The sequence below is a fragment of the Ctenopharyngodon idella genome, chromosome 24 (genome assembly GCF_019924925.1).
Source record: "Ctenopharyngodon idella isolate HZGC_01 chromosome 24, HZGC01, whole genome shotgun sequence".
Lineage (NCBI taxonomy): Eukaryota > Metazoa > Chordata > Actinopteri > Cypriniformes > Xenocyprididae > Ctenopharyngodon > Ctenopharyngodon idella.
The window spans coordinates 15,954,365-15,970,433 of NC_067243.1; the positions used below are offsets into that span (position 1 = coordinate 15,954,365).

Here is a 16,069-nt window from a genome sequence, read left to right on the forward strand (position 1 = left end):
ACTTTATAACTCGCAATTCTGACTTTATCACGCAATTCTGACTATATATATCGCAATTCTGACTTTATCACGCAATTCTGACTATATATATCGCAATTCTGACTTTATCACTCGCAATTCTGACTTTATCACGCAATTCTGACTATATCAAGCAATTCTGACTTTATAACTCGCAATATTGACTATATCAAGCAATTCTGACTAATTCTGAGAAAAAAAGTCTGAGATATAAACTCGCAATTGCAAGAAAAAAAGTCAGAATTGTGAGATAAAATGTCGCAATTACCTTTTTTATTTTTTATTTTCTTAACAGGGATTCTGCAGATTTTTTAAGACCTGCACAAATAAAACTAATACCGTATATCCATATGGAACAAACACATAAAAAAAAAAAAAAATCATGTATCTCAGATTTTAAAGTTTTAAACCGGCCCAGAGAGAAGCTACAAGAGTTTATGTTGAATTAAATGGCAGATACAATTGTTTGTGTAACCAAAATGCCAATAATCACCAAAAAAGATTTTATGTATAATGAGGAACTTTTAATTATAAATAAGCCGAGATCCACTGAGACTCTTACTTTGAAATGTCTATGCTTTACTTATTCCAGCTGCTCATTCAAAAAGATAAGAGGGTTAAAATGTGTACTCTTGCAACAATATACAACAGTATAGTAAACGATACAGTAAACAGTGTCATAATTCATCAACATAAGAAAATAAGCAATCGATTATTAAATTAATAAACATGCAGATCACTGTGAACTGCTTGAACATGTTTCTGATCTTACTATGAACTATTCTTCAATGCAAATTATTCCAAAGAGACAAATGTCTTCGTAATCTTTCTCCTCCTTAAATTTACTTTATGCCTGACATCACCAAGCTTAGAAATAATGCAGATTATGGAAGTAAAATTGATTGTGAATGCATGTCATGTTGATTTGATAACAATCGTGTTGCATTTTAGGATCATGCTTATGTTATTTGTCTAAAATGTGGGACTCTGTGAATGGCTACGCAGTCATGACTTGTCTGTTTGTTGTGGTGTTTTGTGCTGAGGGCTGTAGGTCTGTTCGCCTGTCAGCCAACGGCAGACGACAGCAGAGATTGAAGCGGTTCTCTGCTGTCTTAACACTTGCATCTGTTAACATAGCGGAAATTCGACCATCTGCCCTCATTACATTCAGAGAGCTTTCGGGATTGACGCAGACCACAGTACTTGGTGAAATAATTAGTCACACATTTGTGAAGAGAACAGCTGCATGTGATGCAATCTCCTTGCTGTGCAAAAAAACTATAACTTCTACTAAACACTTTCAGCGATACAGTATCAAAACTGTCTTCGCATCAGAGCTATGACCAGTCAAAGTTTAAAAAAAAAAAAAAAAAGCTAAATAAAACTTGCATGAATATAAAATGTCAACCAGTATTCAACATTCAAACTGCTCACATAAACAGCCTAAGCGTAGCTGTAATTAGAGTTTCAGCTCTGAGACTATTTTTGCTTTATATACAGAGCATAAAACATGTTAAAAATGCACTATAATCCTATTTATTTATATATCTTTTACAATATTGGCTTTTCTAAAGCAAAATAATATCTGAGCAACTTATTCACTGTTAAGGTGTGGTCACATTTACTCTGCAAAATTTTATGGGAATTTTAATAGGAATCCATTTTGGATAACAACACAAGAATTCACTGTGTTGACCAATAGAAAGCTGCTTGAATTGAAAGTGACTTATGTGAGAGAAGTGCTTCATGCATTGCTGCACTATTGACAATATGGACGTTTTTTGTAGGCAAAATTTTGCTAATGTGACCCCACTTTTAAAGAGATAGTTCACCCAAAAAAGAAAATTATCCCATGATTTACTCACCCTCAAGCCATCCTTGGTGTATATGTATATGTTCTTTCAGACGAACACAATCGGAGATATATTTAAAAAAAATATCCTGGCTCTTTCAAGCCTTATAATGGTAGTGAAGGGGGGGGTCAGATTTTGAAGCCCAAAAAAATTTATCCAGTCATCATAAAAGTAATCCATATGGCTCCAGGGGGTTAATAAAGGCCTTCTGGAGTGAAACAATGGGTTTTTGTAATAAAAATGTCCATATTTAAAACTTTATAAATTCAAATAACTAGCTTCCGGCAGATGACCGTACGCATACTGTACAAGTCGACTTGTGCCAAATGAACAACATCCTGTGTCATACATTGCTTAAGAGGATTAGAGTATTGTAAGCTTAGACGCCTCTCATGGTTCAAACAAATAGGGCTAAGCAACAAACTCAAGTTCCTCTACTCTTATATCTAACTCCTCCAAAGTGTTTTTCTTTAAAAATTATCATTTTAGACTTCTAATTCGTGACTGGTGTTTTGTTTTGCACTATCCTCTGAGCTTCTGCGTTCGTCATTACGTTATGCGTCGGATCAAAGGTCAGTCTTCAGCCGCAAATCGATGTGTACGGCAGTCTGCCGGAAGCTAGTTATTATAGTTAAAGTTTTAAATATGGATATTTTTCTTACAAAAACCCATTGTTTCGCTTAAGGAGGCCTTTAATAACCCCCTGGAGCTGTATGGATTACTTTTCTGATGGATGGATGCATTTTTGGCTTCAAAATCTGGCCCCCCCTTCACTACCTTTATAAAGCTTGGAGGAGCAAGGATATTTGAAGAGTTTGGTTCCAAAACGCTCCATTTTGATTAATTTGAGTAAAAAGGTGTTTTCTTTACCAAGAAAGTGGCAAGATGAAAACCACTATTTTCTGTTTCAAACTTTCACATAGCATTTTTTTGGTTATAAAAACATTAAAAATTCAAATCTATATTTTGATTTTAAAAGGTTTATTATAAAAACTGATTCTTTTTTCCCCAAAATGCAATAAATCCATGACACGTTTTTTTCCAAAATGCAATTAATCCAACAATATAAAAGTTATTTTTCATATTGAAAATACACAACAAAGTAAGTTGATTCACATATATGACAGCCTCTGAACTTTGCCAATACTAATCTTATATACAGGCATTTTACTAAAAATACATTCAGCCGTCGCTCCCAGAATGAATTCAACAAGTCATCTTGTTAATGTTATAAATTAATTATGTCTCCATTTGTCATTACCGATTAAAGAGTATCTGGCGCCACCGCACGGTTAAAATAAACACATTTGCAGAGTACATTGGTTTTAAAAACGGCTTTTAAAAACTGTTCATGATTCACTTGAGGGTGAGTAAATCATGGGATCATTTTCATTTTTGGGTGAACTATCCCTTTAACAGCATTTCTATTCAGTAAATATGACTGAATCCAGATGATTTAGACAGTTTATAGGTGTTTTGTGTCAATTAATTACCATTTGGATACAAATGTGATCTCTATCCTCATGTAAATTTGATTTCACAACAATCAAGTTTGTCATAATTCTTAGTGGTTACACCTGATGACCACTTATGCCTTTGGCATGAAACAGATCAAACAGTTTGAATAAAATCGACTCACTGTTCTGGCAGTGGATTCCATCGAAGCCGATTGAACACTTGCAGACGTATTCTCTGAAGACATCTCCTCGCTGGGGGTTGGGGATGATCTCACAGACACCGTCGTTTTTACAGGGGTTAGGGCTGCAGGGCCCTGAGAGCAAAGGTCATGTGAGAAAAGATCTGCCTCAGCTGAAATGGATACAAGTAACCTTTGCACAATTATCTTCTTAAATAAACTGTTTTTCCCCCACATAAATATAAATAACTGATAAGATTGCTACCAATCTCGGTCTCGTTGCAGGTCTGTCCAGTGAAGCCTTCATTACAAATGCAGATAAAGGGATCTTTTCCCGCTCCGGTCACACATGTTCCTCCATTCAAACACACATTTACTTCACAGTCGGCAGCTGAGAAAAGACAAAGACAGTGGATTTGATATTACATCTATTATTGACAAAATTTTCCAAAAAACTCAATGGCCCTCATTCATTAAGCATTAATGGAATGAATGTCTGTGTAAATCATTTATAAAAACGTTATTTATATAAATTGTCACATTCAATTCAATGCAACATGAATTTTCGAATGAAGATTAATAATTTATGTTTCATGAACAAGGCTCATTTGGGTTTAATTCACTGCTATTAGCAGTATTTTTTGATGGGATGTTACTGATGGCTAGGATTTTAGTTTCTTTCGAAAAGGGAAGTGAAAAAAACAACAACACTGGGTTCACAGTTTGGTCATGTTTTTATTAGGGCTGGACGGGATGGACACGACTTAAATTGCTGATGATCCCATGGCATTGCAAAAAAAACAGGACTGCAATCCTGGGGTCTATAGAGAAATGGTTTGTCAGGATGTTTTGTGGCACAGCAAAGCACTGAGTATGGAAATAAATGTTGAAAATGCACACAGAAATTTAGAAGAATAAAAAAAATAATTAAAAAAATAAAATGCAATATTGAATAAAGAAACTCCTAAAGGATAATTAAAATGCAAATAAATGGAATTTTTTTTATTTTGAATGAACTATGTGATTAAAGGGATAGTTCACCCAAAAATGAAAATTATCCCATGATATACTAACCCTCAAGCCATCCTAGGTGTATATGACTATCTTCTTTCAGACGAACACAATCAGAGATATTTAAAAATATCCTGGCTCTTCCAAGCTTTATAATGGTAGTGAAGGGGGGGCCAGATTTTGAAGCCCAAAAAAAAATTCATTCATTATAAAAAGTATACCATACGGCTCCAGGGGGTTAATAAAGGCCTTCTGGAGCGAAGTGATGGGTTTTTGTAAGAAAAATATTTATATTTAAAACTTTATAATATAAAATAACTAGCTTCTGGCAGACATACTGTGCGCCACAAGAGTAACCCTTGACACGACGTATGACACAGGATGTAGGAGTATCATTAGCTTAGACGCCTCTCGCAGTTTAAACAAATAGGGCTGTGCAACAAACTCAAGCTCCTCTTCTCTTATATCTCTTATACCGACATCTCTATTTATAATTTCTCATTTTAGACTTTTAATTTGTGACCGGTGTTTTGTTTTGCTCTATCCTCTGCGATCCCACATTCATCATTACGCCATGCGTCAGGTCAGAGGTCACTCTTCTGCCGCAAATTGATGCATACCGCCATATGCCGGAAGCTAGTTATTATAGTTAATAAAATTTTAAATATGGTTATTTTTCTTACAAAAACCCCATCACTTCGCTTCAGAAGGCCTTTATTAACCCCCTGGAGCCATATGGATTACTTTTATTATAGATGGATGAATTTTTTGGGCTTCAAAATCTGGCCCCTGTTCACTACCATTATAAAGCTTAGAAGCAACAGGATATTTTTAAATATATCTCCGATTGTGCTCGTCTGAAAGAATATAGTCATATATGCCTAGGATGGCTTGAGGGTGAGTAAATCATGGGATAATTTAAATTTTTGGGTGAACTATCACTTTAAATATTGAACTGCACCTTTTGCATTTTTATATATATGATGAAATGGAAGACAAAACAATCCATCCAACTCCAATTTTTTGGAAGCTGTTACTATATTTAAAGGTTAATTTTAGCCTGACAGATATAGGCCTTGAATTTGCGGAGTTACAACTTTCCACAGCTTCCCACAACTCTGTGTAAATGACACCTCCGTGAGAGACTTCCTGCGAATCGTTGTGTCCTCCCCTGGCGCCCATCCAAAATACCACAACAGAGATACTCAGCAGAGTTTATTTGAGGTGAACAGCACTCAAAATGATAATTAGTCCATGTTTAATGTAACTCCACAACAGGATTCAGCCGTGTGAACTTGTTTCCAACCAAGACATCACTTGGCTAACAATCTTCTCTAATTGTGACCAAAGGCAACGGCCTTCACGCTCAGGGTTGGAGCTTCTGGGATAACGATAAAGCCTCGGCCTGCACAAACAGAAACCTTCTTATCCAAACGATTACCATGTTTATCTTTGGAATGGAATGCATCCTCCTTTTCACGCTATACCAGAAGGCTGAAAGCTCAATTCCCTTCACTCTTTTCAAAGAAACCAATTTTAGTACTGGAACAAAAAAAAAAAAATACAAAAATTGGAATTGCCTAACATCTTTGATATAATATGCCAGGAAAAAACTGTTTAGCAGCTCAGATCAACCCATCCATCACTGATAAGCACAGAAAACTCCATTGGGAACAGAAACTGTCTATGGATAGCCTGAAGGTTTCAGAGTCAACAAGTTGTTCTTGCTAAACGGTTATGACAAAATTGACAGGGGGAGTTGAGAACTGAAAGTAATTCATTTGCGGATTAATAACTTTAAACACTACGCATTGCTAGTCACAGTTCTGCTTGTGTTTCCATAGAAATGGAAACTCTGAACAGAAACTGATGCTGAGCATATGCATGGAATGTCGTTGCTGCTTTTCGATGCGCTGACACGGGCAGATGTCTTGTGGGCAAACGCTTATATCTAACAGGATAAGTAACCAAAATGAAAATTTTGCCTTGATTTTCTCACCCTCATGTCCTTCCAAACCCATGTGATTTTCTTTCTTCTGTGGAACTCAAAATAAGACCTTTAGCAGAATGTCCAAGCTGCACTTTTCCATACAATAAAGTGAATGGTGACCAGGGTTGCCAAGCTCCAAAAAAAAAAAATAAATAAATAAATAAAATAATTGATAATAATAACAAAAACTTGATTGGCAAATAAAAAGAAATGCATTTAAAATTAAAAGTTGCCCTTAAATATAATTTAATGTTTTTATTTTAATTAATAATAATATAAATAAGAAGAATTTTATTGTTGTAATTTATTAATTAAAACTGAATATTAATTGTTTTAAATATGTCTGTAAATTTAAAAATATTTATTAAATTATTATATTATTGTTATATTTATATTATATTTAATATTAATAATTAGGGCTGTAAAATCGATTAATCGCGACTAATCGCATCTAACATAAAAATTTGTGTTTACATAATATATGTGTGTAAATATATTATATTTATACATACAGTATACAGTCAAACCAAAATTTATTCAGACACCTTGAACATTTTATTCATTAATACAGTTTATTCACTATAGTTTAAAAAAATGGTAATAAAATATGACAAGATCTCAGAGTTAAACTGTGTCAGAAAAAAATCATCTTAATTATGTCAGATAACACTTAAGCAAAACATGGTCAGGTCAAAGTGTCTGAATAATTTTTGGCTCCAAATTTTTATCAATTTTACTGGTAGTCCACTGTATGAATAATTTTTGGGTATAATATGTCACAGTTTACTTTATTTTGCTATCCTCGCTTACATAAATGAACTATAGTGCCCTGCACCCACTAGTAAAAATATATCAAAAATGTCTGAATAATTTTTGGTTTGATTGTGTGTGTGTGTGTGTGTGTGTGTCTGTTTATATATATTTATATACACACACACACATATATAGATTTATATATAATATATAAATGTAATAATAAATATATTTACACACATACACACACATATTATGAAACAGACTTATGTTAGATGTGATTATCGCGATTGATCGATTTTATAGCCCTATATACAATAATATTTACTATTTTAAACATGAATTAAACAGACTGTTTTAAACATGTCTTTTAATTTGTCCATTTACATTTAAATTATTAAATTGATTATTTATTATTTTATTTTTAAGTGACACTCCTAGTCCTCTATAGTCAGCACTTTCGTTTTCTAGAAAAAAGAGAGAGAGAGAGAGAGAGAGAGAGAGAGAGAGAGATAAAAAAGGAATGCAGCTTTGGAACAACATGAGGTTAAGTAAATGTATGAAAACTAAACAGGGTGGATAATAATTAATGTCAGGACACATCATGATGTGTCATCTCACATCTACCAACTGTACTTAACCTGGTTTAACTGTCAGAGAACTCAATGTCGGCCTAATACGTTCTAGAAGGCCATTAGACAGAACTGAACACATCAGCTGAACGCAAAGCTGTTTGATGAAGTGAAACATCTGATCAGCCTCTCATCAGCTGAGCTGGCCTTTTGATCAGCAAAAGCTCTGAAACGGGAGTGAGAGCGGATTATTCCCACAGGCTTTCGGATATATAGCTTTAGGCATTATAGTATATCACATGGTCTTTTTCTGAGTTAAACGTGTAAAGGCAGGCAACTCTGGGAGTGTTCGCTGCTCTCTCACAAATGAGGCATGAAAACAGGGACAAAAGAAAGAAGCAATGGAGTTTGGCCAGGCAACTGTGCCCCTGAAAAAACAAGCTGGGCAGCGCTGAGCCAGCTCAGAAAATGAGTAATAACCAACATGCTATGCTGCTATTGACCTAATCCCAATATGGTAAAAACTAATAATAAAACAACATATCATTGCGACTGCCCTGTTACTGAAATGTGCAGGTTTAAAAGGATATTCCACCCTAAAATGAAAATTCTTGAATGACTTTGGGGCACCAATGGAACCAATGGCTGGCCTGTTACAAAACAATATTTTTCCAATTTGGTGACACTAGTGGCACAGAAATAACACACTTCAGCTTTAAATGTTGAAGCAACTTGAAGTAAACTGTCCAATAACAAACACGTTTGATGTGCTACAATTATGGATTATGGTTTGCCAGAAAAACACTACATTTTTAACTAAAAGAACCAAAATGAACAGTTCAAAACTGAAAATAACAGAACCATAAAACCATAAAACCACTCGCTCTCTCATTTCAAGTAACTGGGACGTCACTTCAGTCATTTCAAAAGAAGCATGACCTGATCTGTAATCTTACAAGGCAAGCACAACCATTACATAGTAACTGATAACATTTAAAAGTAGGGAAGGGCTTTAGAAATGAGTCACTGGCATGAGGAGTCATTCAGCTACAATCTGCTGAGCGAATCACGCACACTTGGCCAACAAAAGAACCCTTGACTGTCGTATTAGGAACAGGTGCAAAACAAAAACAACAGACTGGAAGACAACCAAAACACTGCACACGTGCATGTGAGTGCACGCAAATGCAATAACACACCCACATGCTGAATCCCCAGTTCATGGAGTAACAGGAAATGCAAGTGCAGTGCAGTGCACTCAACTGCTTATCTTAACAGCACAGTCAGTCTCACCAGATAATTTGATGCTAAAAATCTTTCTGCTGGTATTACTTGATACTGGTACTTTAGTGACTTACTTTAAAATCTTAAATGGTATATATGGGGAATCAAATTTTCCTTGATTTTTTTAAAGGGGACCTATAATGCCCCTTTTACAAGATGTAATATAAGTCTCTGGTGTCCCCAGAATGTGTCTGTGAAGTTTCAGTTTAAAATACCCCACAGATCACTTATTATAGCTTGTCAAATTTGCCCCTTTTTGGGTGTGAGCAAAAACATGCCATTTTTGTGTGTGTCCCTTTAAATGCAAATGAGCTGCTGCTCCCGTACGCTCCAGAAGAGGGCGGAGCTTTAACAGCTCGCGCTTCGGTTGCTCAACAACAACAAAGCTGGACAATATCACGCAGCCAAAATGGTGATTGTCAGTAACGGTGTTCAGCCTTACATTATTCAAACCGGAGTCTGACACTGATGGAGAGACTCAGGAAGAAGTTACAACTTTTAGAATGGATCTATCATCGACTAGCATGTGCCGTCATGTTAATCTTTTGTGCAAATCCAGTGTTGAATTGACCCTCGTTTGTGAAGCAGTCCGGCGTAAAATGACGGCATGGCAACAACACTCTACTACAACAACTCTTCCTCTTCTCTAAAGCAGCCCAACATGGCCTCACCCCCTTTGCTGAGTGTTCCCGGGGGCAGGGTTTATGTAAATTTTAGGGTTAATGATGTCACTAACCCGGGAAGAAGCTCGTTGTAGTCCCTATCGGCCGTTTGTTGTAGTCCTTATACAGAGAATTTTGTAAAAGAAAATATCTCCCTTTGCATTGAACTTTGAGCGTCGTATCTTTGCAGATGTTGTTTATGCTCAAACAGCAACATTACACACTAACTAAAGTTAAAAAAGTGAAATCATAATCAAGGACCCCTTTAAGATAAGACAGTTTATTGTACCATGAAAAAAATCTGTAACTTTGATAACTCAAAACTTCCTTCCCCAAAAAGTATTTATAGAAACTAAGCTGCCAATAATTATTTTTATGTTAATGCTGATAAATGACTGAAATAAACTTTTTCATACAATTTTGTATACAAAATACACTAAAAAACACTGAAAACTAAAATTGTATAATGTACAGTATGAAAAATGGATATTAATTTAGTGATCAATTTTATTTAGCAGTACAACAGTACAGTGTTTTTAAAGTTTAACTTCAAGTGAGCATTACATGATGGCAAAGGTAATAATGTCTAAAATAAAAAAATATAGGGCAAAATGAGCATGCAGAATTAAATGTCCAATATTGACAGATACAGATAAACTATAAAATAAATAAAATTTAAAAACAAAATGCAAAGTATTGTCAAATAGCTGATATGGTACCAATATATTGGCAGTTTGATACACGCTCCGAACCACTGATTCGAAACAAAAGATTCGTAAAGCTTCGAAGCTTCATGAAGCAGTGTTTTGAAATCGCCCATCACTAGATATTGTTGAATAAAGTCGTTATTTTGGTTTTTTGGCACACAAAAAGTATTCTCGTCGCTTCATAACATTAAGGTTGAACCACTGTAGTCACATGAACTGTTTTAAATATGTCTTTAGTAGTCTGGGCACCTGAAAGTGTTAATTATCTTGCTGTCAATGCATGCCTCACTGAGCCATCGGATTTTATCAAAAATATCTTAATTTGTGTTCTGAAGATGAACGAAGATCTTATGGGTGTGGAACAACATGAGGGCGAGTAATTAATGACAGAAATTTTCATTTTTGGGTGAACTAACTCTTTAAGAATTTGGCAGTGGCATATTTAAAAGTTAATCAAATGTGAAAGAGGCATCTAAAAGACAGCAGCTGCACAAAACCCCTAGTTTGGACACTAATAAAAACTTCAGCAATGTTATAAATGTACATATAATGAAAAGTTAAAGAATAAATAAATAAATAATTGCTTGAAATCTGCATACAACATCCAAGTAATGTAACAAATCCTTTTTAGTTGTTAAAAATAGGTGTGTCTAGGTGCTGATTTGTGTTACAACCTTCATGTATATTTAGAAGCCTAAAGTGTTACTTTACCTTTTAAGACTGCCTCGGAACTTACTTTATGGCTTCACACTTTACTCTAAAGGTGTCCTGGATAACTCCACATTAATGGTGTGCGTAACAGTTCACTGTGTTCTCAGCTATGCGGCCATTCACACATCATTTAAGAATTAAGATGCCTTAACACACCCCTAGGGAACTTGGTGTTCCAAACCTCGTGTTCCTACGTCACTGAATCCCATGTAAAAACTCCCAGAACAGCTCAACGCACTGAGGCATTCAGCTTGCACCTCTTAATAGCCAAGCAAATGACCCATAAAGATATGGTGTACACAAGAAACATCCTGTTCTTGGACCAATAAACTGCATTTTTTTTTAAAAAAAGTAAACTGTCAGCGAGCTTGCATCTTCAGGTGAGATTTCTATAATCTAAAGGCATTTCTCCAGAACACCACAGCCATCTGTTCTTAAAAATAACCCACAAAGACTAAAAATACACTCTGACGTACAGAGAAAACGTACCATTCTCTAAGGCAACGCAAATAGGCTTATATTAATCCTACTTGGAAATGCGATAATGCATAATATTTTGACATGTTTTACACTCAAGCCACAAATGTAAAATCGATATATATCATGCAAGCGGCAAGTCTTATTTGTTCCAATTCTGGTAACAAAAGTTTCTTGAGAAGTGTTGGAAAATGTGATTTTAAAAATTCAAAGCAGCAGATTGGAAAATGGAGCATGAGACCAAGATGGAGCGAAATCATATGAGACATGCCATGTTGCACTGCCTATGAATGAAACATTGATTAAGGCTTATTGAAAATTAATCACAGGAGAAGCAGCCCTCATTGGACTGCTATTAAAACTAGAGTCGTCAGGACAAATGAGCCCATTCCCGGAGGGGAAGACCCCGCTGCCAGATGGCACGGGCCACGCGACAGCTTTTGAACGGCTCGCAAACACATCCGTGCAAAAGAGAGCGAGTGAAAAGCTGGAGGCTGTGTGGTCGCTATAATTAGCGTACACTCCGTCAGCTGACCTGAGAGGCCTGGGTTGTGTGTTTTTATTTTTTGTCTTGATAAAATCCTTATTTGCTGATTTTAAGCAGTTTTTACTAATGAAGGTAAGATTTTGATGGATGAGAGCTAATCTTAGATCAGCTTGAGAGCGCAGCTTCCATCCAAAGCTGTTTACCTTCTCAATCCGATAAGTGAGACAAACAATTCTCAACTTTTAAAGGGATAGTCCCCTAAAAAAAAAAAAAAAAATGGAAATTGTAATCATTTACTCACCCTTATGTCGTTCCTAACCTGTATGATTTCTTTCTTCCATCAAACAGAAGAAGCATCCTTCCATTAGGCAGGATGTTGACGCTGTTCTTTTGCATTCATTGACAGCGAATAATGACCAGCAGCTGTCAAGGACCTGAAAGTGTCATAAAAGTAGTCCATAGGACTATATTCCAAGTCTTTTAAAGCTATAATGTAGCATTGTGTGAGGAACAGACAGATATCGAAGTCATTATAGATCTCAAATCTCATTAATGCCACATTTTAAAATGCAGATCTGAATGTGAATAAGTTTTGAGAGCTGCGCAGAGAGGATTATCAGTGAATAACAACTAAATTTTGGTCTTTTCCTCAAACAAAGTTTTAATATGGATTTAGAAGAGCTGGAATATAGTCATATGGACCACTTTTATGGTCCTAGTCACCATTCACTTTTATTGAATAGAAAAGAGCAGTGTGAACTTTCCGCTAAACATCTGCTTCTGAGTTCCACGGAAGAAGGAAATCACACAGGCTTTGGAAAAGATGAGCAAGATTGTCTTTTTTTGTATGAAGCATTTGTTTAACTGCATCTAAACTATCAAAGAATACCAATTTCGTCGCTTGACGAGGAAGGTCAAGAATGCGACAACTAAGCTATTTGAAAACTCCACGGAAAACGCTTTGGCATTGGAAACTCTCTGGAAGCAGTCAACATTACAATGAAACTCTGCAAGGATTTTTCCGAAGTTTGCGCAAACCTGTCCTGCTGCACTGGTCATTAGTGGCAGGAAGTGTCCTGGCCTCATTGGGCTCCGCTACATATTAAAGTGACCACATTCATGGGAAGTGACTCAGTGATTTGGTCACTTGAACCACACCTACAGACTGGAGCCAGATCATGGCCTGAGGCTCAACGGCAGATGGGGAAGTGTGTTTTTAAACAGAGAACAACATCAGTGGGGACTAAAAATGACTAATAGGACTTTAAACAAGAACTATTTCAATATAAACAATACCAAACAAGACTGAAGTACATCTTTTTTGTGCAGAGGATGTGGAGGAAATTAATTTAGACATGCTGTCAAAAATCTTAACACACATGAGTTGCCAAGGCATGAAATTAGTGCCCAATGCTCTTCACATCTGACCATCGCAGCTATAAAAGCCTGTAGGTCACTGGTAATGGATTGAAATCAGGACATGATGTTTTGTATACACTAGTATAACAATAAAAGGACAAAGCAGAGAGCCCAAGGCGTTAAACGCAAGTATAAACACGAATAATGTAAATTTTGGTCCAAGAGAGACATCAACTAGATGTCCACAGGGGAGTTTTAATAACGTGAAGCCGCCAATACGATAGTGTAAGAATAGACACCAAACATCATTCATTCATTCATTATGAAGGTAAAAACTCCATTATATCATAGGCTATATTACTCAAAAATATTAAGAGGCTCTTTTGGTGTCTTGACAATTAATTTGTTTTTTTTTTACCTCAAATAAATAATGACCGTTGACTGTAACTTGCTTTGTTTACATACTTTACCATGCTCTCTCTATAGCGCTCAACGTACAGACGAAAACAAAAACACTTACCTCTCGCAGTAGAGACTGAAACAGCAAGAAAACACGCTGCAAAAAGTGTGAAACTAACAAATAAGCTTGGGAAAGTTCTCATGGTGCCGAAGTGTAGTTCTTCGGTGAACTTCTCGTCGGTCTCAACAGTGGTTCGGTGTGAATCCGTTCTCCGTTATGACTACGGGCAAGCTTAGAAGCGAGAGAGGGACAATATGTGCGCTCCCACGTGTATCTCTGCTCTCAGCCAATTACATCCTGTTTTTAACATATGCCCCCGCCCATGACCCCGCCCATTGGGTAGTCATTAGTCCAAATAACGGTGTGCTGCTAGATTGACTTGATACTGTAAACAAAACAACTCGGTGTGCAGAACCTTCAGGCATTTTGCTGCGTTTCCAGGGATAGTTTAGCAAAAAATTAAAATTATTTACTACGACAGCTGACGATATTAGGTTCTCAGAACGTTTTTAGAACGTTAACTTTTGGTTATAAAAATAAAACCTAATAAAAATAACAGTGTTATGCGTGTTTCCTTTGGGTTGTCACGTACTAAATCCCTAGCAACGCTATGGGACGGTTAGCTTTTGTTTACAACAGAGAACGTTCTATTAAAACTGGAACCAAATATCAACGTTAGGGGAACGTTCTGTGTTTGCAGCGTTGTAGTCACCATTCATTCTTAATCTATTTTTCGTTCAATGAAAGTGAATGAGGCTGTGTTTCTGTTCAACTATATAAATAACCACAGGGGGATTAATAAAATTATGACAGAATCTGTTTACAGCTCTTTAATTTTTCTGAATTCATATCATTAAGGCTTCTGAAGATGTTAGATGTGTTTATTTAAACATCAACTAGGCCTAACTTCATGTTAAATGTATGCAATAAAGGGATTTGTAGTTTATAACAGTAATGAAAAAGCTAGTTAAACCGGATTGTTGTGACATAAACACATGCTGCATTCATGCAAAAGCAGTAATTGGGCTTTGTGAGGTTAGGGTAGTGGGTGTGTTGCTCTGGCAAAGATGCATTTATGCATGCAGGTCGATGCAAAGTGTGGGTGTTGGTCAATTGGTGATGATGTTCTTGGCTGAAAACTTGCTTTTCTTAGTATCTTGTGCTTTTGTGTCTGTAGCAACATGAAAAGATGCTGGACAATGTAAACTGGAAGACAGAGTAGCCTAAATAAAAAATAAAGAGAGATGCTATTAGTTAACCCCAAACTTAAAAGGACTTCACAAAGTCAAAACGTTTAATTGTTCATGCACCACTAGATTCCATTTTATGCATAATGAAAAATAGCTTATTAATGTCTCTCTTGGCTCTGTTGCTGGGGCCCTTAAGAGCTCGTGTCTAAATGCTTCTCCACAGACACTTTAGCCAGTCCCACTTGATTTGATTGAACATAAAGTGAGCTTGATTTTCCTCCAGTGGAGCCACTAATCTCTAATAACATAATGGATGTTGGCTGTGGGCAAATCATGGAGCTGGATTTTAAACATCAGACATTTAAGATCCTGGTTGTCTCGCAAAATATCCATCTTATTTAGCGTCACTTAGAGTGACTAACTGAGTTTCATTTATGGCACTTACGGGAAATAATACAATCATTTATAAGGGGTATTAAATCAGTTGTGCATTGCAAAGTGCAGTTATTTGCTGTGTAATTGCTATAGGCTACTGAGTCTTTGAGATGTTCTTGGACTGCTGATCCACGGCTGTTGTCACTTTTGCATCTGGTCTCTCCAGTTCTCTGTGAGAACATACCACTCTGACGAAAGCACTTGTAATACATGGAAATTGTAAACATCTTGCTCCAGATATGTCATGGTGTGTGTTTTCAGTTGTATCCTGCCATCTTGTGGCAATTATCAATTAGCACACTTTTCATATTGCTAATGAAAGCTGTTAAATAAAAAAGGAAAGGAGAAAGGAGAATAAAGTTGATTATTTATGTTTCTTCACTTCACAGATTTGCCATTAACAGTTTACTATTACTTCTAAATGCTTAAACAGGCCTCCAATTACTTGTTGAAACTTTAAAATT

The 16,069-nt window shown here is 36.1% G+C and overlaps 1 protein-coding gene across 2 annotated transcripts in view; it reads right to left on the reverse strand.

Annotated features, from left to right (window-relative positions):
- Positions 1-14,253, reverse strand: part of mfge8b (milk fat globule EGF and factor V/VIII domain containing b) — a 31,287-nt gene extending 17,034 nt beyond the window's left edge. For both annotated transcript variants that reach the window (XM_051884106.1, XM_051884107.1), the window contains exons 1-3: positions 14,041-14,253; positions 3,773-3,898; positions 3,511-3,642 (exon numbers count right to left, since the gene is read on the reverse strand). In XM_051884106.1, the coding sequence (XP_051740066.1) occupies positions 3,511-3,642; positions 3,773-3,898; positions 14,041-14,122 (340 nt within the window). In that variant the 5' untranslated portion in view covers positions 14,123-14,253. The remainder of the gene's footprint in view (positions 1-3,510; positions 3,643-3,772; positions 3,899-14,040) is intronic.
- Positions 14,254-16,069: the final 1,816 nt, after the last annotated feature.